A 23,513-nucleotide genomic window follows, 5' to 3' on the forward strand; every position below is an offset into this window, starting at 1 on the left:
TTGACAAGAAAATATACTCTTGATTCAATCAGATTTAAGCTTAAATCAAGAACCAAGCTTCTTAATTTGAGCGGATTTACTTTTGATTTAAGCTTAAATCTGATTGAATCAAGAGTCCTTTTTCTTGTCAATGTTTTCAAGAGTCTGGACTCTAGATCCAATGTGTTTTTTTTCCAGTGTGTGCCTCGTGGTATCCTTTTTTGGGCCGGAGCTAACGGAGCCTCAAAGCTGGCAACTAAGGTGTCCCTCCCTATCGGTTTCGAGCCTCGGTCGGGGCAAGTCGACAATTAACTACTAATACAATCCGGGCTGTCAGAGTCCTAAGCAAACAGCCATGTTGATCTACCTGGTGCGGGTGGGCGCGGGCGCACAGCTGGCCGGCATGAAAAGTTAATCAACGTGTCGCGCAACTGATTGGCCCTCGCCGCCGCGCCACAGCGGGAAAACCTAAAAATGGGCGCTTTCCTCCCGAAGGCGGGGCCCGCCTGCTCCACGCGTTTTTTCGGCGCCCACAATAGCCGAATTAGTCGCGACCATGCTGCCATATTCGTACTGTTTTGGAGAAAAGCAACCTTGCCACATTACAAGACTTAGTTGAATAACTTCACTGGAAAAAAAAAACCCACATTGGATCTAGAGTCCAGACTCTTGAAAACATTGACAAGAAAAAATACTCTTGATTTCATCAGATTTAAGCTTAAATCAAAAGGAAATCCGCTCACGTTAAGAGGCTGGGTTCTTGATTTAAGCTTAAATCTGAGTGAATCAAGAGTATTTTTTCTTTTCGATGTTTTTAAGAGTCTGGACTCTAGATCCAATGTGGTTTTCTTTCCAGTTTCAATGGGTCATTCGGAAAATTCTTCAAGAAATTCAGTTTAATTTGTTTAACAGGTAACGTTTACTGATTCTTAGTTAATAATTATATTATTTTCTAATGCATAATAAGTGTCTTTACTGATTTCTTTAAAACACAGTCTTTCCGTTGACTTTTTCCGGCCGCCTTGCGTAGATTCAAATTATCCGCGGTATCTCCGGTCACAATTATCGCGGATAATCGAGACTCTACTATATATCGTTTTCCTGTGACGTCTTACCAATAGCGTCTCCGAAACCATGAAATTTAATTACGCTTAAGAGCAAATACGAAGCCATGGATATCCAATAGATTACAATTCCTATCGGACGAGAGGTCGGCAACAATGGCGCCGTGTGACGATCATCCATTCTACGCCGAAAGAGACTCCTCCACCCTGCAGCCGGTGGCAGAGACCTCGGCAGTTCGCCACCCCCGCACGCGGGTACGGAATGCTTTTAAATTAATCACGGCTATTCGGACGTCACCTGAACGTATTCATTGCTAAAAGGAACTATGTGCATAGGGATAGCGTGTAACATAGTTCGTTTCAGCATGAATACGTCCACCTGATGGCGGTGCACGAGGCACTTTCGGACTGAATTAACCGCGGTAAATATTTTATTTGCCCAACTGAGCCTGCTTTTTGTGGCTTTGTCAGCACCATCGATACGCCGCGCCAGGCGATTGCCTCAGTTACCTTGATCCTATCGCGCCTGTTCGCGTCTATTATTCCCGCGTCAAAGCTCCCGGGCCTCGCCCGACCCCGACCGCTGACAGGCCTGAGGATAGTCGGCAAACGCAGAGCTGAGCGTATTGCAGCAATGCCTATCGAAGCCTATATCTTGAGCTAAGAGGCTATTGCACGAGTATCCTAACAAAATGCAACAGAAAAATGTATTTGATGACGTTATTCATCGCGGTAGTGACACCTGTGATTTCTTACACCTTGCTTTCATTTGTCAGAGAGACACTCATTTTACTGGTTGCTTATCATTAAACTTGGATGAAAGCAAGGTGGAAGAATCAAGGGTGTCGCTCGCGCGGTGGATGACGTCACACACCAAATGTTTCAATTTTTCATACCTCGGTTAATTAATGTTAATGGGAATGTATTTCACGGTATGGAGTCTCTGTATAGAGTAGACGAACTAAGACTTTTCCAGGCATTCTTGATGAGACTGGAGTAGAGGTCGCGTTTTGGTATGTTTTTACCAGGGATTCTCCTTCTAGCGTCGGGTGATAAAACATCTTTAAAAATTAACAAGGCTTCACCATTCTTTACGCATTCGTATTTGACGTGATAGTCGTCTTAAGTAATATGTTACATAAAAAAAGCTCATAAGCTGTTTTGATGCTCATATATTTCAAAAACCAACATTTGAACGTTGGCTAATGAGTGTTATTGCTAGCTTCAGAAAATGTCCGATTCCCAAAATTGGAAATTTTCACCATTGTCAGGATACTGGCAAAGGGCCTCGTCTTGTAATCGGAATTGTGATAGGAGATCTGAACTTCCGAAATTTTGAAATTGATTTACTGATACTACTGCATAAAAAAAAAAATCAGAAACAGCAACTTTTTCGCCAAAATCTTGCCTCTTCAGCTTAACAAGTGACCTATAATGAAATAACTGCGGTGGAAAACCTTTTAGAGCCTTACGCTGTTGATAAAATCATTTCCCAGTTTGGAGAGAGTTAGTTACTCTACTAGTTGATTCACTATTTCAACAACAGGGTTTGACTATAGGTAGATTTACCTTTGCTAACCTGCAGGATTAAAACATTGCAGCTCCGATTCCAGGTGACGCACCTCCCTCTGATACTGCGTGGAACGAGAAGGTACTTCCGGTATAATGGCAGTCCGCAATTGTCGCAGACATCTGTACGCCGGGTAGGATAATAAGCTCATAATGGGCCTATCAGAGCCGGGCCCTGCCCGTCGCGCGGCGTGGCGTGGGTGGAGGGGGAGCGGAGGAGTGCGCATGGCGGACGGTGGCGTCGCGACGCTTCGATCGACGCGCTGCTCGTCGCGGCGTCACGCGCATGACATCGCGGACCGCGGAATTGCGGCCTGGCTAATCACCCGACGACTGGCGCTCCATTGGAAGTCATTAGCCAAGGCTCATCTGTCTACCTACTTAGGGAGTTTTGGGGGACAATCAAGACACCGAGATGCTAAAGCCGGTATGACGTAATCCACAGCAAAGGTGAGTTTATTTTATCAAACGCACACATATGATCTTTCTTTTCGCAATTCTCTATCATTTTGACTTTTTTAGAGGTTTGAGATACTAGAGCCGATATGACGTAATCTAGCGGTGAGTTTACTTTATCAAACGCACACAAATGATCTTTTTTTCGCAATTCTCAATCAATTCGACCTTTTTCCAGTAGATGTCACCAAATTGAGGTTCGCCTTCAATTTTGCTGGATATGCAATTAAACATAACAGGATGCGACCATATAATTGTAGCGACCAAAATACCACAATCTGTGCTGACTTTTAAAGAGGTCAGGCAACGATATCTGTCTTTCGAATATCCAGCACCCATCTCCAACTTCGACGCAATTATGACATCGATTATCCAGAGATTGTGAATTAGTGACTAATAATTAACTCTTTGAGAGGGGATTCCATTAATTTACGGCCGAACTATTAATTATCTCCATCAAGGATTCGACCAATCATTGCCGAGTTGAGACAATATATCCGGCATCTACATATCCAGGGAGCGTATTTGGAGAGATGACTTATTTACGGAACTTTGACAACAGGTCCTTCACTATACATGTCGAATGTTTGCACAGATGAACCGTGTTTTTTTTGCGGTCGGTGGAGGTACATGCCGTTGGCTCGCGAGTTTATTCGACCATTATCTTCCCACTAGTTTTTATAACGAGATTAATTACCAAGATAATCCAACAAATTACAAACGCCTTCTTCTAGAGTTTTTTTTAAAAAAAAAAAAAAAAATGAACGCAATAAAGAAAAAAACCCTACACTGGTAAAAAAACCTCTTGGTTCAAGAGTGCAGTTTCTTGTCGCCGGATTTAAGAGTCTGGACTCTAGTTTCAAGCAGATTTTGAATTGAATCAATGCAAAATCCGCTTGAAACAAGAGTTCAAGACTCTTAAATCCGGCGACAAGAAACTGCACTCTTAAGCCAATGCACCACGGCATTGGTCCAAGAGTTTTTTTTTACCAGTGTATGAGATAGGAAATTACGAGAGAAGCAGAAACGTATTACAAGACAAAACTGGAAAACTTAACACAACATTATTCAATATACAAATATTCACACGAAAAAATATGAGGTGGCACTTACTTGTATCCTATCTTCGGGTAAATCCGTTTTAAGTGATAGCATTTCTCTAGCATATACATCTGGATAGTGAGCATCTTTGAAAGCCTTTTCTAATTCTTCTAATTGGTAAGTTGTGAATATTGTCCTGCGAACAAACAAAATCAAAGAAGATATTTTTTAACTCATTTTTGTGATTATGTAGCAAAAAACAATATCGGAAAAACTAGAACTAATTCATACCTCGATTGTACTGTTCGGAATTTTTCAATCGCAATGTGCTATTGCATTTTCCCCAGTTATTCGTACACCATTAGCCTGTTTAAAGACCTGATATTTCTACTTTCTGGAGAGCATAAATATGATCCATTATTTCATAGCCGCGGGTAATTTTTTTGTCGAGATAAAAAGTGAGAGCCTTTTAGACCGATTTTGAGCTTTTCGCTCATTTAACATGAGGTGGACGGTTGGATTTTTTACGAATGTAGCAAGTGTTTGCTAACCCATTTTTTGCCTATTTATTCGAGCTATTCGTTTTCTAAGACACACTCGCCTCGTTCACAGTTCCATATAATCTGTTAAAAGGCACTTCGTTTCTCAGGGAGGGGGGTAAGGGGGCCTTTCAAGCTGATGACGAAGCTTGCCATGATTTGGATCCACTCAAAATTGTAGAGAGTAGACGTTGCCAAGTTTTTTTAAGGTTAAGATATTTTCACCTCACTGATACGCGTCGGGAGATGGAAGGATAAATTACACAAACAGAAAATTCAACTTCTAAGGTTACTATTTATTCATGATTTCGATATATGCACAGCGAAAAATGATAAAAAGATGTGCCTCATAAGGAGTTGGAACAGATAAGAAGACTTAGAGAACCAACGGTTCCCTAAAATGTCTTTAACATTATTATGTACTTACTTACTACATTATATACTTTTTTCAGACTTATTTGTTTTCAAAATGGTATTATCTGATAGGAAAAATAATAATTATACAGTTTTTATTATTTTGATCCTCATCGTGAGTACAATTATTACCTAATCGCTTTTGCGTCTTGTATCCTTCTCAATTAATTTGACTGCAGATCTTGTATCCACTAGGTTGCTTTCAAATATTATGTAACGCATGAACATAATTAGACGGTATGAACCTATGCTGTTTTATACGGCGTTAAGTCAGGAGGAGAACTCGGCCCTAGTATTGCGTTGGATCACGCTATTTGAAAACGCAAAAATTTCAGGGACGTTTGAGGCCACCTTTTCGACCCAAATAACCAAAATGTACATTTAAGAGGGAGAAGCTTTCCCAACACCATACGCTGCTTAAGAATAGCCCTGCAAGTTGCGGGCAGTCGTCATTTCCCTGGAAAAGGAACATAACTACATTCCAAGGTCGCAAAATTAACGCGAACAATTCAATTTTTTACAGGAGTATACCCGTGCAGTTCTTGTTCAAAATTGTTCTAATTTTCGCATGAGATCCGAGGAAAAATCGGTAGAATTTCCAGTTAGAAGAGCTAAAGAATCTCCCGGTAAAAATCCAAGTTTTTGGGGGTAAATAATATGGCAACCACGAAATGAAGTTACGCTCTTTCGTGAGGGAAATGACGCGGAGTTTGCAACGAGGGAAGAAAGGGGGTAGAGAAAAAGAGCGTTTCATTATTGAACGACTCCTGTTCGAGCGGTGAGGCTGTTCGAAATAAATCCCAACTTTGGACCCAGCTCGGCAGCTCCGAGAGGACTTTTGCAAGTCTCTGAAAGCACCGAAATTCTCGATAAATTCCACAATCCGGGAGCAGAGGCAGGTACGCTGAGGACAAGAGGAAAAGGCGGAGGGGGGGGGGGTCTGGTTAAGTGACTGGGAAACACGGGCGCAGCAGACTCGCGGAGCTTTTCAGGCCCTTGAAGCCTTTTCACGCCTGTTAATACCGAATCCTAATTCCATTTAGGTGCTCGCGACTTGCTCTCTCCTGAGAGCGAGTCCTAAAAATTTGGCACCCGCTGCCAGGCGTGTGTACGAACGCTGATAAGGAAGTGGGTCATTCGCTTTTGTCACAAATTCGGGTGCCCTGATGGTTACGCATGGTTAACACTATAATAATATTTTTAGTGCACTGGAAAAAAAAAAAACACATTGGATCTACAGTTCAGACTCTTGAAAACATTGACCCAAAAAAAAAAAAAAAAAAAAAAAAATACTCTTGATTCAATTGGATTTTTGCTTGAACCAAAACGAAATCCGCTTAAATTAAGAGGCTTGGTTCTTGATTTAAACTAGATTCTGATTGAATCAAGAGTACTTTTTCTTGTCGATGTTTTTGTCTGGACTCTAGATCCAGTGTGTTTTTTTTTCCAGTGTGTTAGAGATTTCACCACTAGTCACTCCTTTTAGAGAAAATAATGGAGGATCTTTAATTTCCACACTGGATGAAAGTAGCAACGAGAAATCAATTAACAGTGAAAGTGAAAATGAAAAAAATTTTAAATTTTTTTTGGAGACGTGTTTCGGAGCATTAGGCGCTCCTTCATCAGCTGTTAACTCGGAGTTCGTAAAAAAAAACGCAGTGCCAAAATCAACTATAGAGTTGGCTCGATTACATGGCGTCTTAAGAACTGATACCAAATTTTTCTCGTTTCCCTCGCTTTATTACGGTCACATCTCGTAGTACAATTTGTCGAAATAACGGAGGCAAGTTGATTTATTTCAATTCGGGGCCAGTCGTCTCTTGGTGTTGTGTTCCTCAAAATAACTTTTTTCCAGCTACAACGTTCTAATTTGAATTTCCTTTCGAAAAATTCTAAACGAGAAACAACTACATAAAATTCAATTTTTGTTATAAGTTTGCATAACTTTGCTCCTTTAAACGTGTGGTGTAAGATTTTGTACTCTATTTTATTATACTTTTTATGTTACTTTATTCCATACCATTTTTTTATATTTTTTTATTATCGTATAATAAATACGCTAGTATTCATAGATGATTGTTTAAGGACACACATTTCAACCCTATTGCCTGCTGAATCTCCTTTGCTCATTGGCGGATCCAGCAAATTCGCAACCTTGTTTTTCTACATGTAAACCCATGGAAATATATCGATTTTTTAAGGGGCCAGGTGCTCCTACAATAATCGATTATTTAATATAGGTTTAAATTAAGAAAACTCAGTGTTGCGAAATTGCTGGATCCACTTCTGCCTCTGCTGGAGATAAGTGACTAGAAGCACTGGAACAATGTTTTCAGTATAGGCATAGAGTCGTTACAGTATCAAGAATACAAAACACTGCTGGTAAAGTTCCTTATTGTTCTCCCTCCAGCAGTTGTCCCCTGGGTCCTAGGCCCCCTCATCGGAACATCAGCCGGGTACAGAACCCTTTCATTTATTCAGCCATACACCCTACTATTGCCCCGCCACCTTCTCCGAAGCAAATGTATCCCATAGTTGTCAAGTTCCATTATGAAACAGGCTAGTTCACACTTAAGGCCATAGATTTGGCTCTCTCTAATTGTATCGACATGTATGCATTCAATTAAGTAGCACAATGTGCGGAATCATATTGTTTCCGGTTTGATCATAAGACCACATATTTACGTTTTTTTATATTCACTAAACACCAGAAAATAATTCATAAGGTACCAGAAATAGGACGATAACGAAACAAACGGTTCGCGGAAAGAACCCTGAAGAGAATACATAATTCTGGAACATCCTGAGACAGTCACAACCCTTTCATAGACGGGAAAACTATACTAAATTAATATTTATACAATTTAAAAAAAAAATTAAAAAACTCCTCAATTATATAATTAAGTATAGTGGATCAGTACCCTGTTGAAAATCCCGAGGTGTTCGGAGTATATCTCACTCCCGAGTTTATTTAGTGTCCAAAAAACCCAAGTGAAAAGAATGCGAGTCGAAATTTAAGCTTCTTAGGGAGTGACTCACACCTTTACGGAGCGGAATCTACTCTTTTTGCGACGTGTCATGCGCTTGTGGAATGAATTTCACCTCGCACTCATTTCACTTAGGCTCTTTGGGAGCTAGACTCCGGAGTGATATATACTCCTGATTTTACTTTGAGTTTTTAACAGTGTAGATTTTCTCTTTTAATAGCTTCTCGGTCGATAGGGCTGTGACGGCCCAACTTACTTTTCATTGGTATTTTTTACATCGATTACTAGCAAGATTATTTTTTAATGATAAATAACAGATGTCAGTCAAGTTTATTCTATGCATGGCCTTATCTTGCGTTTTTTTTTTCATTTTTAATTGTACTTTGATTAGTGCATCGATCCAGCTGGTACAATATTTATACCGCCGGTGCTGCGGCAAATGTTGATTTCCTATGTGTAGAACGTTGAGAACATTAGAACATTCTCGAACATTTAGGAATCCGAAATTGAGGAGTCAATTAGTATCTCAGATCTGGGGATGTGTTTATTTTGAGCCAAACCCTCGAAAAAAGGATTTGCATGTAGTGAGGGGAAATAACATGCAGCGAGGGTGTAAACATGGGAAATTTAAGTACACTTGGCAACGCTGATAGGAAATAAATCACGCAAGAATCAAACTAATGGAGTTTCGTCGAGTGCGTTATTCAAGTCACGTATTTGCTGAAACGATATGCTTCCAATTTCCATCTCTTGTTCGATATTTTTCCCTGATTTCTTCATGTTGTTCAATTATATATTGTGCAGGTAAAACGCAAGAACTTAGTAACTTTTATGTGTAATGCAACATGCGATATGATTACTTTCGTGTAACTAAACAAGTAATTAAACATTTAATTAAACCATGATTTTTTTTTCGGCTACAAATGTTAATATCCACACCGCGAGTCTTAGGTCGGCCGTTATTGTTGTGTTAACAACAGAACTTTGAAGCCCGTTTTTCGTACCAAATTGGCGGGACATTGAATTGAATTAATTTATCTCAGTCCTCAGGGCGTAAGTCCCAGAACTTATAAACCCTAGTATCCTACGTAATGAACGAAAGCCAGGCCTCATGACTTTTTGGATTTACGCCCGTCTAACAGGAACCGATTCAATTGCTTCTCTGGTCGACGAGGAAAACATGAGAATCCATGCGCATTAGTCGTCCAGTCTAAAAGGCTCCCCGAGAATCTCGGCTGGTTGACTTAGGCTCCTAGCTTGGCGAATGAACCCGGAAAATCTTACCGGCCGGAATATTTGTACCGCGTAATTTGTAACGCGTTTACAATTTCATATTTTAAGAGAAATGCGGTAAGCATACAACGCCGAATATGCCTCACCCAGTTTTACCCCGAGTTAAGAGAAGTCCAAATGGATTATGAAAAGCATATTCCAAACGCAATGTTTTGCTCATGGGCAGTTAAGGAATAAATATGAACAAAACTATAATTGTAGTCCCGCTACAAGTAATAAGGTCCGTCACTTCTCTGATACAATAATTCGTGCAATAAAGGGCCACGGCGAAAAAAAAAACTTGATGCATAGGATCCGAAGTTCAGGGCATATGAATCTTTGAAATATTCGGATCGCGCATCCGAGAACTTAGGTTCCAGCTGACGAAGTTCGAGTCACACATTTGAAATACTTCGATAATACGGTTGACATCTTAGGATTTCCAACCGAAGTACCTAAGTACATCAAATTTGGGACCCGAACTTCGACAACTAGACATTAAATTTTCGGATGCGATTCGAAAACTTCAAAGATCCATATGACCTGAGCTTCAGGACCGAAGTACACAGTTCAATACAAGGACTGTGGAGTGGAAAAATCTCATGATTCACCAGCATCGGATTTTACGTGAGGCTTGTTTCCCAGTTCTAAATTTGTTCGCTTGAGTTTTTTTCTTTTTTTTTGGCGGGGGGGGGGGGGGGGGGGGGCAAGAAAAAACCAGTGGGAGCTTTGAGCTCTCTCAGAGTAATGACTAGTCATACCTCCTTTTTACTTTGACCGATGAATACACTGGGTACCAGAGCTCACGCATGGGCCCCTTCAAAAAACTCCACCCTTCAGTTTAGAGAACGTAATAAGCAAAAACTCATGGCAAAAAAAAAAAAAAAAAAAAAAAAAAAAAAAAAAAAAAAAAAAAAAACAATTGCGAGTGCAGTTCCGGCCCTTACAATGGCCGCGCGTGCAACTTTCAAGAGAGGCACGCTCAAAGCAATAGTGGCAATTCGGCTGGCGTTCCGTACTTTTAAGTGCTTAGTTTTTACCATGTAGTAATGTGACGTACAACGGACCAGCGTTCCGTCTAAAATTGGAAATAAGCCGATGAACTACACGAGGGAGAAAAGGAGGTGTCTGTAATGCAGCCACGAGGGAAAGAGGTCAATGACGTATGTGTGAGTGCAGACAATTTTGTCATTAATTTTCTTGAAATAGTGAGGTCTATGGAAGAAAGTGAAATGGAAGAGGAAATGTTCAAAATTATATATATTTTTACCCCAAAAAACCGGACTTTCCGGTTCGTTTTCTTTTTAATGAGTTTCGAATTTTGCTGGAATATTGTCGTATTTAACATCGTACGGACAGTTCACCTTTCCCAAGGACAGACATTGGAGTACTTATGTTGAGAAAATGCGGACATGTCGAAATTTAGAGCTCATAAGGCCCGATAAGACAGCACACAAAAAAACACACAAAACTCAACACAAAAAAATGTCACTGCCAATCTTTAGATTCTAATATCAAACCAAGATGGCCAAAAATGTTCATAAATAAGCGCTCTTCCGCAAAGATGGGTGAATTTATGCCAAAACTAAGTAAAAACTAAGTATGTTGTTTGTAAATACGTAATTTAAAAACATCAGATTGTAATAATTGTAATAATGAGTCACTTTGGATAATTTGAATTCATAGTGTGACTGCCTCTTTGGGCCCTAAAAGCTCCATGACCTAACATCAAAATTACCCAAATGGATTAGGATTTTATGCTAAAATTAACTCTAAGCATAGGTTTTGTGTGCAACATAGTTAGTTAGTTACTTAATGATGAATAGTTAGTTAGTTAGTTATTTTATTCATAGACATTCAGCATCCTAGGCTATAAACGTCTTTTTCTATAAAGAATTTTTCCTTTTAACATAAATACGTCCATATGTTTATGTCCATAAACGTCTATATACTTCCATATGTCCGAACTCTCCCTATGTGTAGGTACTCTTACGAATATTAGTGAGGGACGAAGGTTTTTTCATTTTTGTTGATTCTGTATTTTTTTTTTTTTTTTTGTTTAGAATTTGCGATTCGGAGTAAATAGCTATATAGCGTTTAAGTTGGCAACGGGGGGTTTGCACGAGGATTCCGTGCCTTTTCAAAGGCGGAGCGACAAGCGCCGAAGCTGCAGATAATTGAAATACGATTTTCATCCCTTAATTAAATTAGACGGAAAAGGTTCCTCGCCGGGCGTCGTCGTCGCTGCGTCTTTGTTGGCACTCGCACTCGATTATGTGACAAAACCAGGAGCTTTTTCTCATTCCTCGCTCAGGCAAAGGATTTTTAGATCCGGTCTCGGACAAGGTGTCACTCTTGATTGGTCGATTAGTTCCTCAGGGACATGCTCCAACTCCTCGTTGCCATCCTCATATTTCCATGCAGTTTTATGCATATTGTTTTTAGGATGAGTTATGCAATTTGCATTACTGTGTACTTATGAGAGAGGGAGAGACACAAATAGCCCGAATGCAGACAACAATAAAAACACACTAAAATACAAAAAACAAATGGGTATACAAGGCTAGAGGAGACATAAAACAACCAGGACATTTTGGGCCAATTACAAGCCCATTCTCAACTGGAACAGAATCTAAAAAATGTAAAAATTGAAATGAGAAAATGAGCATGCTCGCATTTTCTGCGTTTCATGCGTCAAAAACTTCCACTTTTAACATCACGTTGAACATAATATCCTCATTTCTTGCCTAATGAAACTGACTAAAATTGAGAGCATACAACTATTCGAGCATTGCTGTCACCGTTTTGCCTAACCGAAGAACTGAAGGCAAAACGCCGGGAATAACTGTAACAAGTTCTTAGGCATTTTCGGACCACCCAAATAAGAACTAAGCATAATCGTGAAACTGAAAAAGAATACATCCTGTCTTCAAAAGTGTTTTTCTCCCTCGTGACTACCAAAACTAAAAACCGTTTAAAATTTCAAGGGAGTTTTTATTTATAATCGAGCAAGGACATGAAGTGAGAGAAAACAATGGAAAACAAAAAACGAAAGAAATAAACTGATTTTTGCCCCAGCTGACTCTACTTTGTGCATTGCGCCCGTCAGTCACTGCAACAATTTAATCCAGTGTCCAAACTTTCACTATTTCTCTAACGTTATTTGGTGCACCAATGTATTTGGTTTATAACATACTTTTTGTTGGCACTTAGGAGCTACAGGGTCACCTGGGTCTCAATCAGCCAATCTGTCGGCCGTCCGTGCGGAACACCATTTTTTTTTTCAATAAATAGCACAGCTCAACTCGGTTGTCAGCTTGGGTTTCGAGTACAGATTTGAAATTTCAGAACTCAGAAAGTTAGTATCAATGGAACTATCAGGCAACTTTATTCGGCAAAGCCTCCGGGCGTGAAGAGTAAAGAAAGCGACAATGGAACTTAATTAAGTTAAAACGGCTCTATTAGGGGACGATTTTAATGATCAGCCTGGAACTTGTCTGCGATTCCCGTAATATCCGCGTCGGCCAACTTCTAATTAAGTTTTAATTAGAACTCCTAGCTAATTGAGAAAGCAGTTCTCTGCGCCTTTTCTTTCTCTTACATCTCTCAGACATGTTTTTTTCAGCCGCTGAAATGTAACTTTCCGAGACTCCTCTTTGAAAAGGGTTGCCTCTAGGAGTCACGCATTCAGCGAAATAATTAAGATAGGATCACCAAACCTATGTTCACAGTGCAATCTGAGATTTCGCATCAGAAGGACCAACATTTTTATGAAACTGACTAAAATCATTAAGACACGATGTATAAAAGATGTTGGGATTTACGATGTAATTGACAGTTGACGGTTTTGACGATGAAGAATTATTAAACCCATACGAAGAATCTTTCTCAGAGGAAAAAAATTCCAGCATATACATAAACTCTACGCATAAAAATTAAATTTAATGTTTTTTGTTACTTATAAAATGTATGTATCTTTCGCTCCCTCGCATGTAAAAATGTATCTATCTGGTGCCATGTAGCCAATAATTGCTTTGGAACCATTAAAGTTTATACACTCCTGCTAAATATATGAACATTCAGTGTTTAAAAAAATGCCAAAGGTTTCCAAAGTTGCACGTTAAATAGTAAATTATATTAGGAAACAAAATCTAAAGAAGTAATTATAAACTCACCTATGTCGTCGTTTCTTTTTCTTTTTACTGCAACCAAAAGAACCACCTAAAGTTTCTACACTATAGTCTTTTCCAGACTCTTGATGTAATTGTCCTAAACCTGCACAAAAAAAGGAACAAACCATCAAAAGAGGAAATAATGTTACCAATAAGCAAAAGAAATTTTTTAAAAAAATGGAATGAAGCGAATTTTATGGAACAGTATGTTGAAGCATGGATAAGCTCCACGCAATGAGGTTTTTTGTATACTTCCGAGGATATTTTTTGCTACTCGACAAACGCTGTCTGTAACATCACATTTTTTTCGGTTGAAATTGCTCATTAATTCTAATGCCTGATGTAAAAGTTCAGTTACTCCGATTGTAAGATAACCTTAGATTGCCGCTAGTTATCTAGAACCAATGCGATTGCGAAAGGTATTACCACTATGAGAATAATTTCGCAACAAAGGTGACAAGAAATATACGAGTATTGCGCTGCAGACATTTTTAGAGGTTGCCATTTTTATTTTTCAAAGACCCCCCGCCTATAAACTAAATAAAACTAAACCATGATATGAGAACGACGTGTGGAATTTTGATGAGGAACAGCGATATTGTTAAAATGGAAACATTCTGTTGCAATATTTCAGAAAGCGTTGAGCACTAATTCATTAATTCAATAGGTTAGTTATGATCCATAACTTAGAGGGATGGACGATCTTTATTGATTGAGCATTCTCCTCTTCACACGACTGGGTTCAAAAAGACATTCCGCTGATGTAAGGACCCTCTTGGTTAAAACAAAAATGGTATCTCCTTATGTTATTCCAAGTGTAAGGTTTTTTGACCGGTGAGAATCAATTAAACTTTGCTAGTAGCATTGAATATATACGTCCCTAGAAGTAACAAATCGTCAACGGAAGGTCCCTCTGATTTGATCCTTTTTCGAAACCCAGAAATCGATTTATAAGAACCTAGCGATGAAGAAATCCTACGTGGGAATTTTTAGCTTCAGTTGAAAGCTTGTTTTTGCGATTAGGTGATGCTTAATATACATTTTCAGCACTGAAACAGGTATTTGTTATGATATAACAACATTATAGCATTAAAATAGGGGCTCAGATTGAGTTAAACTTCCATTGAAAGAAACTGGTCATTTTTGAAGAACTTGTTCTATGCCCTGTACAGAAAATTTCACATCCATGTAGTAGATTTCTCAGGGATAGAAATTCGATAGCGATAAGTTGCAATTAAAATATTGTAATTCAATATTCAAAAATTTCGCATTCTCTGGTTATTTTCTCTAAATAGTATCACTATGTAAAAAATTAAGTAGACCCATAGTCTTTTTTCAGGTTACAAAGGCACAAGTTGACGTAAAGTTCAGATCCGCAGATACGGTGGGGAGAGGAGGGGAAGAGTCAGATTTTTAAGGAGACTCTTTCCAGTATGTTTAACATCCGGAAAATATAGAGCTCCTCTCACAGCAGTATATACTCAAATATGCCATAAACTCGAGATCACCCTTCCCCTCCTTTCATATTGCCTCTCAGCTATGACTGTCGTGCTAAGGATAAACGCCGTATGAACATTCGAGAGTTGCCAAATTTCCGATGATAAAACCGATGTATTCTTGACAACATTCATGCATTTTTTTCTTTAAAATTTTCAGATATTTTAGATTAAATTGCGTACAAAATTGTCTGAAATTTTTGGAAAATAATTTTCCCAATTTTCCCAGTAATTTCGACTTTTATCGGAGGAAACTTGGCAACGTCTGGTGGCTCATACGACGTTCTTCCTCAGCACGGCAGAGCTAGTGAGGTTGTCAACCCGGCGCGCCCGAGGAATAAATCCCGACTAAACCCGCCACTCTCAGAACTACTCTCGCGGGGGTGCGGGGGGGGGGGGGCTCTGTATAAATTTGTCATTACGCGTGCACGGAGATCGCGGAGGGAGGGGTGGAGGGGGTGAAGGGAGGAGCTCGGGAGGGGAGGAGCCTCGGGAAGACGAAAAACAAAGAAGTAGAGGAGGGTAGACTCCTAAACTTGCATGATTCGATTATTCGGAGCGGAGCCGTGGCGGGTATGTTGGGGGACGCGAGAGGGTGGGCGGGGGAGGGGGGAAGAAGTGCCGCCGCTGGATTCTGAAAATGTTTATTTAAGACGAGGAAAAATATCCACTTAAAAAAAACCAGACGTCGCTGGCGTCACGGCGCGGCGTCTTGGTGTCCCCGGTTGCGAGTTGGTGCTGGTTTTTCCGTTGAAGATTTGGATTTGGAGGCGTTTTGAGTCGTTATTAGGCGTTTTGAGGCATTTTGACCTTATAGATTTGTAAAAAAGGCGGAAATACATACATAAATACACATATGGACTTCATTTTGCAATTTGGAACTATAAATTCTAGCCCGGTTTAAAAACAACGTATGTGCCATTAGTTTCCCCGTGCACACTGCACATGTGCAAGTGTTTTTCCAGAGGAGGCAAAATTTATAGTTCCAAATTGTAAAATGCAGTCCATATGTACAAAATGATTTGCAGCCCGACACACATACACATACTATCATACATACGTACTTTCATAAAAGCACCAAATAAACGTATCTATACCAACCAACCGTACATTTGAATGGCATATATTTTCGTGATCTACGACCCGTGATCGGTGCTCTTCACAATGTCTCAGGTCTGGGTCCGACACCATGGGAGAATGCAATAGTGTATTTTCTTCGGAAAATACACTAAAAGTTAATGCTTTCAAAGTCAGGCTTTATGTTATTGCGTTCAAATTTTTTTCTGATTGTGTCGCTATGGTACGGAGGTAGCTCGGTCGCTCTTGAAAAAATTTCGATCAAAAGCCCCGCCGACATCCCTCCTCCTGAGATACCCAGTTACATCTTTATAACTTAAAAAAGTGAGACACACGTGTGCTCTAAAACTATTGAGACTTATAGGGATTACCATGTAAGTAGATGATATCGTTGGCATTCATATGACAATAAACATCGAGCGCTTAATACTATGTTGAAAATGTTGAACAAGTTCTGACCATCTCCGCAAAAGCCCCTTGACTTGTTCAGTAATAATCGCCCTCTCAAAGCGGGGTTTTCTTTAAATAGTAATTTTCGCTTTTAAATTATGATTGTGGGAAGGCAACGCCCTCTGCCATCGTGGAATAGATTCCGAAGTTCATGGCAGAATCTTTAAGTCCCATTAGAGCGGGAACACTCCATTTTTGGAAGGAAGCCAATCTCATCTTCTATCAAAGTAGCGTGTACAACGACAGGAATGGATAAAATTAATTTTCACCAAGAACTCCTAATCCTATATTCCGTGACCCTTATTTTGTAATGAGTAATGATTCTGTGCAGTCGGGAGTAATACTGAACTTGAAGAGAACATTTCCTCCTCATCGTTGCCACATATTATGTAGACATCTATCTATACTCCTCTATACTATAAGCTCCGAGACCTCCTAATTTTGCGTAACTGGTAACGCTTAGTTCCAGCCTTCTACCGGGCCGATTTTCATGATTTTTGCGGCAATCGACGGGCAATTGTCTCTAGATTAGCCAACTCTTTTCAGATTTTCAAAATATGGACCAGGTTTTTTTATATTACGTGGTAAAGTTGCGAATTCTCCCATTTAAACAATGTAAATTTATACTTTTTGTCATAGTTCGTTTGAGCGTTCTACCGGGCCGATTTCCATGATTTTTGCGTAGATCGTCAGGTAATTGGCCCTAGATGAGCCCGCTCTAATTAGATTTTGGAAATAGGACCCAGGTTTTTTTAAAATCACGTTATAAAAGTGAGTGAGTTTACAGAATGCTCCGATACTGCTACCGCTATGCGCGGGAGGATGCGCAGTGGTCGAGGAGGTTGCGCAGTAGCTGTGTAGCCTGCGCATCAGCTCTACACTTATCTACACAAGATTCGCGCCACCGTCTTATCGACGAGCGGTGGCCGAGTTGTCCAAGACGTCGAAGGACGAAGGTGACCACAGTTAACTCGGTGTGGGTTCGATCCCCGACTCAAGCATTTTTAAATATTACCTGACTATCATTGTTCATTGTTTTACTGCAATATTTCATCAAGCAGTCATTCCAAAACGCGTCCTTTTAATTTTAAAGTAATTTTAAGTGAAGTTTAAAATTAAAGTATATCTCATATCGTAATTTTTTAGGGGGAAAATAAAACTAAAACTGATAGGAGGGTAAAAATAGGGCTGCGAAGCGGCCCATTGATGGCGCGGAGCGCCTTCGGGGGGTTGGGCCGCGTAGCGGCCAGGGGGCGAAGCCCCCTAGTGTTCTTATAAGGAGCGTTATCGTTTGTCTCTCGATGGTTCATTCAGTTAAAAATACCCATGTACGCAGAAAATTGTCGAAGTTTTCGTAGACATTGTATTATTTATTTAGTTTTTTGCTCCAGTAATTTAGAAAAAGTCGTGTCATATTAAATGTTCAATGTACACGAGTTCCAAATAACGTGGGGAAAATCATGAAGAATTTTGAAAAGTATGATTTTTGTATGGTTTTATTAAAAAATTGTTGTGAGCTTCCTGCAACCAACCAACGCGTTGCCTTTTTAAACCCTCTCTCCCTAAAACACATCACATTAAAGGGTCAATTTCTAAGGATGCGACTATTCCGCCGCGGAAGAGACCGTTGTTGCCTACCCATGTGATTGAGGGCAAATCATGTTCTGTGTCACGGTGCGCGTTCTTGGATCCAAATAGGCATACGTTTACTTCTTTTCTAAGAGTGCAAATAAGTATGAGCAACAGAACTTGCACGTTGGGTCGTTGGAATTAGTTGCTTAGATTTTTACCTGCCTCCTTCCCCTTGTGCTATTGGATCAAAAGTTCTCGCAATGTAATGAAAATTTTTAACGACTCCACACAGATCGATTTTACACTTGAACGGATAGATGCAATTGAATGTTGTTTTCAACCTGCCTGTGAGCAATGAAAGCTTGCTTTTAAATCAAGCAAAAAGATAATTGAATGCAAAGTATTAATTTAAAAAGGAGTAATTTTTTTAGTGACAAACTTCATTTTGGAGGACCATGGTATAATTATACGAGTGCATCAGTGGTCATGCAAATATCGGATATTGCAGTAGATTCTAGTAGATTGATCTAAAATTATTATATGTATGTTGTCATTCAGTGCCTGGGGGATGGACGATAATTAATAAAAAGAAAGTCATCATACATCTGTGCCAACTTATTTTGAAATCACCTCATCCTCAGCAATTTTTGTCCAAAGAGGCTTTCAAATTTCAATAGATTACTCCGAACACAAAGTTAACATTTTCAGCGCCAAATCAGGCAGCTTTGGTGGCTGATCCGAGAGAAGGCGTCTTCTTGGTAGAAAATACGGAAACTAGCATCTCACGAACTCCCGCAAAGGATGAATACAAAAATACAGTCGCCACATCTGAAGGATGAGGTTGGGACCGTTCCAAATTACCCCTGACCAACTCGAGGCTCAGAGTTTAGCAGCTTTCACAATCTACTAATGGAATGGTAAGTGAAATTATCTTGGTCTCGGTCCACCCCCTATTCCTTCCGGAGAGAATGAACGTAGGTCTATTTCAGCCTCTGTCTCCAGTGTTATTTGCCCGAAATACTCCGAGGGTTGGTCGGCGAGGGAGTCTCGCATAGTTACTCTGCTCTCCTTGGGGGAGTTTTCTTTGGCTTCGTAATCTCGGTGATATTTAATGTTTTTATTCGGCTCTCCACACGCCCAACCTGACAATCGGAGGGGGAAAATCACACCGTTCGTTAAAATGGCCCTAAGAGCAGTGGGATTCGAACTGCCCGCAGACGCGGGAAAGTTGAAAAAGCTTGTTACGAACTACGCAGATTGCGCTTTAAAGAATGGATTTCAGACTTTTTTGATGCGTCCAACGTGATTTTCGTGCGGTTTACCAGTAACGAGTAGTGGCGTGGCGTGAATGATCGATTATCGATATTTCCCCATTTGAATCCGTGGTAAAGAATCGTGAAAATCGTGGTGATGAATCGAAGAAACCTGTGCGTATTGATCTATCTGATCTAATGATATCAGGAAGGTGGCGAGATTTCAGCGCAAGCCTGGTTTCAATGCTGAACCGTTACACTATAAAAACACTGAAAAAATGCTCTGTCTGTGGAAGCCGTTCTGGAAGGCTATATAGACACACCGTCCATTTTGGGTGCTTAAGCTGTAACTTCAGAGGGTCTATTGCACGTGAGAGATACAGCCAAATAAATATTCTCTTTGCCAGTGGCGTGGCGTGCTTTGCAATATATCGATTGATTTGTCCTTTAAACCTATGGAAAAAGATCGATATTAAGGTGTTCGCTACGAGCACACTGTTAATCGATCCAATTCTCGTTCCTTTCGCCTGCCTTGAAAGTTTAACCACACTAAAGGGACAAAAACCCCCGAGCTTGTTGATAGATAACCAGGAGACCATAATAAGTTGACGAGGTAAAAAAAGCTGAAGAAGTGCAAAATAGAGAGGGACGGTGAATTTGAAAAATATTATGATAGTAGAGGAGTAAGAGAGACATCCAATCCCGGTATCATCAAAAGGAGGGAAGACAGGGGACCCCGCTTGCAATGAAACTGGAAGAGAACTAGTAGGTAAGTAGCATCAAGAGAGAGGAGGAAATTAAGAGAAGTGAGATTTTTATAGTTGAGAGTAGTGAGAAGAGATGCAGAAAAATACGTGATAGTAAGGAAAGACTAAGGAAGACATTACTTGCCATCAAAGAAGGAAAAGGGGAGGAACTTGATAAAGTTTCTTCACCACAGAGAGGGCAAGGCAGCTAGAGATATTACATGACCGGAGACGAAAAAAGAAAATGTTAGCACAGGAAGAAGAGTGAAAGAGAGATGCTGTAAGTGGCTCAAGGAAGAAAGAGGAAGAGAGACAGAATTGCAGTGGAAACGGAAGAGAATTCGAACACATATTCAGTTGCGAAGAGCAAAAGAGATAGCTAAATCCATCCTAGCGCTGTTTTGTCGAGACGTTAAGGGGTTAACGAAGGGGTGGCACAGCGATGGGTCGGTGGGAGTAGGGGCGCACCGGGGGAGGGGTAGAGGGGGTAGGGGGGTTAACGGGCCTTTATTGATGAAAGCCAAACGCGCGTAATGAAATATCCCCAATACGGAGGAAATCGGTGCAGCCAAATCATATTTCCCTCCGGCTGGTCGCCATGGAGACGGCTCCACAGGGTTCGAAAAAAGAGGAAAAAAGAGAAAAAGGCGTGTTAGCTAGTTTCCTGCCAATTATCCGCTCTCGTCAACTCTCCACCCTTTTTTGCGGGGGAAAATAGAAAATAAAGTTGCCGAAGTCGCCCGCCAGGGGCGGTCTGCAGCTTCGCGCGATACAACTCCCCGCGCCAAGCCGTGTTGTCGCGAGGGGCTATCAAAAAAAGAAAAATAAAAAATTATAAAGTTTTGAGAGCTCTAAACATAAGAACATTTCTTTGCCTCGTCGGGTTCTAAGAAAATATGAATTATCCTTTAATTAAATATTATTTTGACCGTTAAAAGTGACCATTAAAATTTTGACACGGAGAACAATTTTTTGTTGAATCAATGTAAATTCTAATCAATAAGTCCCGAATGAGAATGCTTATTGATTCAACAAAAAACGGTCCTTCTTTCAAACGGTATTACTGTTCTTCTAAAAAGACGTCCTGTCACTTTAAAAAAAAATCCGATCGACTAAACGAAAGTTCTCGTTTAGGAATTGTCAACTAAACAATGTTTCACATTGTTTATTTAACAAGTATGAACATGCTTAGAAAAACGAAAAATCAATGCACGATTTCAGCTTGCATAGTTTTTTTTGAAAAATTATTTATCAGAATAAAGAGAGGCTCTTTTTGCAGATCATGCCATCTCTTCAAAGTCTTCGTCAATCAGTTGGCAAAGAAATATTGTTACCATTATATATTACGGGTAAAATGTTAAGAATCCAAGTTAGATGTTAGATTTGGTTTCAAAAACCCACGCCATACACCATTCATTGAGTTTTTTTTATGATATTTACCCGCAATTTTGTATTTATTGAGAAAACTGTGTTACACAGAATCCCACCTATATGGCTACTAGCCTCCGAAAGGAAATTTCATAATTTTCTCCCGTATTTGGAATTCAGAAAGTCATAAAACTACCTAAAATAACCTAAAAAATCTCCAGGTCATTACGTACCTCTTTCCCCTTACAAAAGTTATAAAATTTAGTTTTGTGTGGTGACATTTTTGGAAGGAAAAAATTGAATTAAAATGTTTAATTAACGATAAATTATTAGGTAAACAATGAATATTTAAAAACGAGCAAATTTTAATAGTCATAAGTCAAAACACAGCATATAATTTCTATCAGCGTGAGTAAAACCAGTTTCTTTAATAATGAGAAGCAGGGCCGGATTAAGGAGGTGGCCACATGGGCCGCGGTCCATGGCGGCAAATCTAAGGGGCGGCAAAAATTTGCAATTTTTTAAAGTGTAGGTATAAAAAAAATCGGATTTATAAAAACAAAATTACAAACGAGGAAAGGCGACAAAATCTCTCATTTCCTAAGAGTATAGTAATTTCTAATTTTGTCGTCTCTTAGTGATACAAGAGACAGCACCCTCTGAGTTACGAGAGAAACCAAACACGCAATTTGGCCTGGAACGACGCGACTTAGAGAGAAATGATAACGAGGACTTGAAATGAAGAGGAGAAGCCTTCGGCGCGGCGATCGGCATGTAACACATATTAGCGCCTACAAGACTGCACGAATACTTCACGCATTGCATTAAACACAGTGCGGTCATTGCGGTCAGCGTGTAACGGATAGCGCCTACAAGAATGCATGAATACTTCACGCATTGCGCCAAACACAGTGCGTTCAGCAGCGGTCGTCGGCGTGAAACGCACAGCGCCTACAAGACTGCATGAATACTTCACGCATTGCGTCCAACACGGTGCGGTCTGCGCGACGCGGCGGCGGAAGTTAAAATCATCGAACCACATTTATGTAAGTTCTTTCATAATTTTTTCGTTCATTTCTTAAGAATGGAAGGCCTTGTCCACACAGAGATAGGTTTACGGAACTTAACTTTCGCGCAAAGTTCCGTGGCTAGTAGTGTTGACAAGGCTTTCCCAAAAAATGTGTTCAACACGAGTAAATGCGTCTTATGCACCCCTCCCCTGCTGCCGCGTTCATTTGATGGTTTTTATCGAGTTTCAAAACGAATGAGAAGGGGGCGGCATAAAATAGGCGGTCCATGGGCGGCAAGTGGGTGAATCCGGCCTTGATGAAAAGTATTGAATTGTGGATTTTTTCTGTAAAAGAAAAAAAAAACCCCTTTTCATTTTCCCCATTTATTCTCCAAAATAAACGTTTGTGCCTTGGTGCAAATTTTGAAATAAATCAAATACATATCGTCCTATACTTAAATGGACTTCAATGCAGAGTGTACAATCGTATATGTCTAGTCTTTGTTCTTTCTCTAAATCCTTTATTGCTAATTTAGATGGCTATGATGCACGTTTTGGCGCCAGTTTGTTCTATATCTGGAGTTTGAATGGCAGCCGTAATAGTATCATCAATCGCGATAATAAGGTGATAAGTAGAAAAGAAAAAATACATAAATCCCAAAAAAATTAAGAAGTAATAAATTAAAGAATTGGACGCCAAGTCATCAATTCAGCATTAAAATATATCAGGTATCAATTTATATACACATTACCATAGCCAGCCGGAGAATGACAAAGTTCCAGCATCCTAAAATAACTTTGCAACCCTTCCGTCGAAAGATGAGAGCAGCTTTTCAAAGAAAAGTGGGTAGAGAGGAAAGGGACGGAAGGGATCTTTTTTATATTCGCATCTCGTTATCCTTGGAATTTCAACCCTTTAAACTTAAGCCGCAGAGATCAGAGTATAAGATTTTGAATACGCAAGCTGTTTGCAAAGTGCGCAAAAGAATGACGCCAAAGGCGGTATATTTTTATAACATACATACATGATTAATATTCTCTGGTTTGAA

The 23,513-nt window shown here is 39.9% G+C and overlaps 1 protein-coding gene across 1 annotated transcript in view; it reads right to left on the bottom strand.

Annotated features, from left to right (window-relative positions):
* LOC109032386 (uncharacterized) overlaps positions 1-23,513 on the bottom strand; it is a 184,376-nt gene that overhangs the window by 70,108 nt on the left and 90,755 nt on the right. The window contains exons 3-4 of the mRNA XM_019044482.2: positions 13,497-13,596; positions 4,182-4,305 (exon numbers count right to left, since the gene is read on the bottom strand). Coding sequence (XP_018900027.2) covers positions 4,182-4,305; positions 13,497-13,596 — 224 coding nt within the window. The remainder of the gene's footprint in view (positions 1-4,181; positions 4,306-13,496; positions 13,597-23,513) is intronic.

The sequence above is a fragment of the Bemisia tabaci genome, chromosome 3 (genome assembly GCF_918797505.1).
Source record: "Bemisia tabaci chromosome 3, PGI_BMITA_v3".
Classification (NCBI taxonomy): Eukaryota; Metazoa; Arthropoda; class Insecta; order Hemiptera; family Aleyrodidae; genus Bemisia; species Bemisia tabaci.